General features: G+C 49.5%; 1 protein-coding gene across 12 annotated transcripts in view; it reads left to right on the top strand.

The window, feature by feature from the left end:
• The first annotated feature begins 2,461 nt into the window (after positions 1-2,461).
• Positions 2,462-6,000, top strand: part of TDRD3 (tudor domain containing 3) — a 169,407-nt gene continuing 165,868 nt past the window's right edge. For 3 of the 12 annotated variants that reach the window (XM_077855463.1, XM_077855459.1, XM_077855460.1), the window contains exon 1: positions 2,462-2,650. Coding sequence is in view for 7 of the 12 variants with exons in the window: in XM_077855456.1 (XP_077711582.1) it covers positions 3,037-3,077 (41 nt within the window). In the remaining 5 variants the exon portion in view is untranslated. Of the gene's footprint in view, positions 2,651-2,947; positions 3,078-4,241; positions 4,385-6,000 lie in introns of those variants that run through there. The other 9 variants (XM_077855456.1, XM_077855453.1, XM_077855457.1 and 6 more) reach the window with 5 other exon arrangements.

The following is a 6,000-nucleotide window of genomic DNA, read 5'->3' as shown; positions in this document are numbered from 1 at the left end:
TTCTAGTTGCACTACAGCAGTAAGCCCATAATATCAGATTGACCCATTAGTGATCCTAGCTTTAGTAATTTAAGGCAGTGATTTTCTTTTTTAAGGTAAAGGTACATTTATTTTCTTTTGCAATAATTAAATTATGGCTTGATACCTTGAAACCACGTGAAGATCCTGTACTCCTTCCACCTTTCAGCAGTGGCTTTTAGCATCCTTTGATGAACTTTGCCTGAATCAACTGTTAATGATTCGGAAAATGGTGATTTTCTAATCGTATCAATTGTTCTACATTTATTCTCTGGTATACCTCCGAAAGAAAAACTTTTATTATTTCTCCTTTTCTTTCTTTTTAAAATTTTTATTTTTTGGGATCCCTGGGTGGCGCAGCGGTTTAGCGCCTGCCTTTGGCCCAGGATGCGATCCTGGAGATCCAGGATCGAATCCCACGTCGGGCTTCCGGTGCATGGAGCCTGCTTCTCCCTCTCTCTGTGTGACTATCATAAATTAAAAAAAGAAAAAATAATAATAATAATAAAATTATTTTTTAAGTAATCTCTACACCCAATGTGGGGCTTGAATTTACAGTCCCAAGATCAAGGGTCACATGCTTTACCAACTGAGCCAGCAAGGCACCACTTGTTTTTAGTGCCACTCTGAAACCGTGCGTTTTACATATTTTTTTTAGTTCAATAAATTATCATTGTTTTTTGATGCTAATATGATCCAAAATTTTTCCAGTGGTAATTTTCAACCCATTCTAGAAAACATTTTTTTTTTTTTTTTAAGATTTATTCATAATAGAGAGAGAGACACACACATAGGCAGAGGGAGAAGCAGGCTTCCCACAGGAACCTGATGCTGGACTCAATCCCGGACCCTGGGATCCCGCCCTGAGCCAAAGGCAGGAGCTCAACCCCTCAGCCACCCACGTGTCCCTTGAAAACATTTCTTGAAGAGGATATAGTGTTTTATGGCGCATTTTATTAAAATTATTTTAAGTGCTTACAACACTGCACCACGAGAACCTGTAAGGATTCACGTTTAGCCAGTGAGGAACTCTGATACCAGGACAGCATATCATTTTCATAGTTAACAACTCACACCAATTGCAAAATATAAATAATCGGTTGAGAGTAGATTCTACTTAAAAAAAAAAAAAAACAATAAAAATTATTAGCCAACTTGAGTCACCACCTATTTACCTTCAGAACGGCAGATCTTTTCCTGACCCCTGGACAGGATGGTGTCCTTAAACTGAAATACACTTGTAGCATGTGTATGGCCTAAACCCAGCACACCACTCCATTCTGCGGCGAACAGCATGGAATGGTTTCTGATCAAGTCCTTGGAAATACGTTTCACTAAAATAAGTTCCCAAGCAGTGTGCTTGAAAACATATTTCCATAGCATTAGAAAAACATCGCGATTTTAAGTGTGACTTGGGGGGCGGCGGCGGGGGGGGGTGTAGGGGGGGCAGCGGTTTATCGCCGCCTGCAGCCCAGGGCGTGACCTTGGAGACCCTGGATCGAGTCCCGCATCCGGCTCCCTGCATGGAGCCTGCTTCTCCCTCTGCCTCTCTCTCTCTGTGTCTCTCATGAATAAACAAAATATTAAAAAAAAAAAAAAAAAAGTGTGACTTGGGAAGCCCAAACGGAGTTTCCCAATTAAAAGGAGAAACAAATGTATTGAGTTTGAGCTCCCCCCATGGCAATGATTTCCTTCCTTCTCCTCCCCGATCCCAGGAGGGGGCTCCGTCCAGGTCCGCAGTGTCTGCTCCGAGCCTCTGTGATGATGGTGTCAGATGAGGCAGCCACGGGCGACCAGGCTTAAGTCCTCCCGTTTCCCCCCGTGACTCGACAGCCGGGGCCAGAGCCCCACAGACACACGCGCGCCCTCCTCCCCAGCAGCCGCAGAGGCGGAAAAGCGGGGAGGGCGGGGCAAACCTTTAGGGCGTGTCTGCGTCCCCTTCCACCTGCTCCTCTCCGATTGGCTGTCGTGAGTCTCAGCCGTCCAATCGTGTTGCAGCGTCAAACGCGCCGTTCGGCGTCGCCGCCGCCGCCGCGCATGCTCATTCGGGGACCTGCCCCTACGCCTCAGCCCTGCGGAGAGCCAGAGGACGGCGGCCGGGGGGGCGGGGGCGGTGGAGCCGGGCCCGGTGATGCCGGCGCCAACGTCACAGGGCCGCGCTGGGGACTTTGGGCCGGTCCAGTGGCAGCGCGACAGAGAAAACAGGCACTGACACAACCGCCCGGTTTACCCATGCTCCTTAACTTCAGGGTTTCTCGGGTCCTCTACGAGCTGATTTGCCTGCGGTCGGGGCTGGGGGCGGGGCGCGGGGCTTGAAAACAGTGCGACCGTATTTTCTTTGCGTCGGGGCAGATCGAAGCGCAGAGTGAGTCTTTATTTAAAAAAAAAAAAAAAAAAAAAAGGAAACTTGTCGTCTGCGGAGTGGCTGGCAACACCTTTGTGGTTGAGTTTTACCGTCCCCGAGCGGGAAGCCCTGGCTCACCGACCCGTGCGTCTCGGGTCCAGCTCCGCCTGGCCGCCGGTGAGGGGACACCTGCCGACGCTGGACACGCGGACGTTACTTTGTATTCCAGAAGGGGGAAAGAAAGAAAAAAGAAAAAACAAACCCAAAACGTCCTCATCAGCTTCCAAGGTGTGCAACTCCGAAAAGTAACACAAAACAGAACAAAAAAACCAAAACACCATCACGGGCCCGCGGCGGAGAGCAGTCTCGCGGCCCCCGCTCCCAGGCGGACCCGCGGCTCCAGGCCCCCGCCCGGCCCGGCCCGGCCCCCGCGGCCGCTCGGAAAACGCGGCGAGCGGAACCCGCACGCGGAAGCGCCGGCCGCACTGAGCATGCCCAGTTGCAGTGCCGACCAGAGGAGTTTTTTTTTTTTTTTTTCTTTTCTTTTCTTTCGGTTTTTTTTTTTTCCCTTTCTTTTTTTTTTTTTTTTTGGTCTCAAGTAGGAGGCCTCCCCCCCACCCCCACCCCAGCCCCCCCCGCCACCACCACCCCCACCCCCGGCCTAAGCAGCTACCATGTCTGAGGTCCCCGGCGCGGCGTTGTCCCAGGCGGGTTGGTAAGTGGCGAGTCCCGCCGGCCGCCCGGCAGCGGGCGCGGGCGCGGGCCGGGGCCCCGCGGAGGGTTGTTGGGGTCGGGGGCGGCGGGTGCGTGTCGGGGTAGGCGGAGGCCGCCGGCCGCTCCCGGGGCCCTGCGGGCCGGCTCCGCCCCCGGCGCCACGCGGAGCCGAGCGGGAGAGTCCCCCGGGCGCCCCTCGGGGCGGCGGCGCGGCCTGGGCTGCGGGCTGCGGGCGGGGGCCGGGGCCGGGGACCGGGCCGGGGGCGGCGGGGGCGGCCCGGGAGCCGAGTGCTGCCGCGGGCGGGGCGGGGCGGGGCGGGGGGCGGCGAGGGCTGCGGGGAACCGAGCGCGGCCGCTGCAAGTTGCGGAGCCGCCGGAGCCCAGCCCTGTGCAGCCGCCGCCCGGGCCGGGCCGCCGGGGGTTCGTCCCGTCCCGGCAGCAGCGGCGTGCCGACCGCCGTGCAGCCGCCCTCCATGGCACACACACAACTTCTGGAGCTAGGAGTGACCTCCTTGTCAACCCGTGTGGCTGCGCCGTAGAAACTTTTCTTGAAAGCGACGGCTGTGTTCTGGTTTCTAAAGACGTGTTGTTGTGAAGATTTGAGAATCTGAAAGCAGTAAAAAAAAAAAAAAAAAAAAAAAAAAAATCATAATAAAAATAAAAATTATGCGACATTAAGGAGTTACTGGAACTCCAGGCCCTTAGAGTTGTGACCATGCAGTTTAATAAGGGAACAGGTTTTCCGGGCCTGCAAAGGAGGAGAGGAAGGGTGGTGGGAAGGAGGATGAGAACAGGTTTGCCCCAGCTCCCTGGAAGTTCACTGTCGTGGTGAAAAAGAGGAGAGAGGGAGACCTTGAACGAACAAATAATGCAAAAAAACAAACCAAAACAAAACAAGACCAAAACAAAACACCACCACCAACGAACCGCAAACGGGAAAAGAGTGGCCAACCCGACAGAGGGCCCGGCAGATGCGCTACGGAGTTGGAGGGGAGGGAGAGTTCACGTCCTGGAGGGAGTGGGTTTTGAAAGGCGGTGAGGAAACAGGCTTTCTCGACAGCCACTGGAGATGCGACCCAGAAAGTAGGGAAGTGCTTATTGGTTTGCGGAACTGACAATAGATGCTTGTGGGTTCGTGGGAGTGTGGAGGGTACCCAATGAGAAAGGTTGGGCCCAGGTTACGGAGGCGGCAGGCGCCTAAGAGATAATGGAGTTGATTTGGTGGATAAAGTTTTTGATGGGAGCGATGTGGTAACACCTGTGCTTTGAGGGAGAGGCTCTGGGCTCTACAGGCGTCTCACTTTACAGGTGAGGAGACAGGCACAGAACTGTAAAAAGGGGGCTTTCCTGACCTAGCTAGGACGTTGTGGAGTTGAAAGGCCAGCACAGGGAGCCTAGCCCGGTTCCAAATCTGGTGCGTTTAACTGGGGAGAGGAGTTGTTCCCACAGTTTGTGTGTAGAGCACCATTAGGGTAACAGATTGTGGAGTTAAAAAACTCACCTTGCTCAGTTTTATTTTTGTTCTGGAATCTCTACCTTCGTTTTCTTTACCTCACAAGGCTGTTTTGAATAATCTTGGATCATTCTTCTACTTTTTCCCCATTCTTCGTTGGATTGAGCCTTAGTGCTTCCACCTAGTTATATGATTTCATTTACAAACTTAGGCTTTTACTTCTTTCCAACTTGACCCCACCTCCAAAGGCTAGTCTATCATTTAGGTTGGTTCTAAACACCTACTAAATTTTTCTTTTTTGGAGTACAAGCTCCTTAAAGGTAGGAAACAACAACTTATTTTTCTGTGTATTGTAGTGCCAGGGAGCTAACACTACAGTGTAGGTTCTCAATAAAATCTGTTACAATTAACCTGAGAATGCCCCTGTGAATCAGAATTCTATAGCAGGGGTCTCTACCCAAGCTTTGATAGGACCTCCCTTTATTGTTATTTTGTTATAAGCGCCCAGCAATGTTATATTGTAACATTTGTCACTTTATGTTGCAAGTGATATATTTAACAAGTTTCTTCTTCCACCAGACGTTGGTTTTGTATGGCAGTGACTCATAAAGGCAATAGTAATCTGAGGGTCTAGTTAGGCTTCTCTAGAGGTTTGCATGTGATTCTCAATGGGTCTTGAACATATTAGATTTGTGCCAAAGAAGAGAAGAGGATCTCCTGTGTGTTCAAGTAGCCTGTCTAGATTCCATATTTAAGTAGAGATTTACTATGTTAAAATACAGAATCTCAAAGGTTTAGGCAGAGAAGACCACTGGAAGAATTTATGACCATAGAGTAGCTTTGACCAATTCATTCCGGTTCTGACATTCTGAGCTTCCTTTAACTCTTAGGGTTCTCTGTTATTGTCACCGACAAAACCATTTTTCTTAGTACTTACTCTATATGCTTAATTACTTGTAGGACCTGAAAAGGAATAAAGATTAAAAACTCTTTTCCATCAAGCCATGGTGACCACTTCTGTTATAAATTATTGATAAAAAAAAAATAACACATTTTAAAATAGAAAATTAGATGAAAGTGCATTTTGTAGTGTGTAAATTTACTTCTTTGGGAAAGATAAGGTGCTTAGGCTGAGGAGTAGTGGTTTTGCAAACAAAGAAAGCTTTAACTTGTAATGGCTCACCTAAGTGCTGATTAAGGTTATCTGAAAATGGTTAATTTTCTATTTTTCAAAGTCTGAAGAGTATCTGAAAAGTTAAGGTACTATATGGTATGTCTTTGCCTTACCCAGTAGTATGGAGTCCAAGACACCCTAAGGTAGCATTAGAAATGTTTCATTTCCATTTAATTCTGAAGGAACATATTTTCTTAGAAACTCTAGATTTCTAACATACAAGGCTTAACCAGGTTGTGCTCTGGGATTTTTGTTTTTGTGTTTTTGGTGAGGAGGGCAGGGTTAGAGGGAAAATAG

Source organism: Canis aureus, chromosome 17, assembly GCF_053574225.1.
Source record: "Canis aureus isolate CA01 chromosome 17, VMU_Caureus_v.1.0, whole genome shotgun sequence".
Lineage (NCBI taxonomy): Eukaryota > Metazoa > Chordata > Mammalia > Carnivora > Canidae > Canis > Canis aureus.
This window is presented reverse-complemented; position numbering and strand designations above follow the sequence as displayed.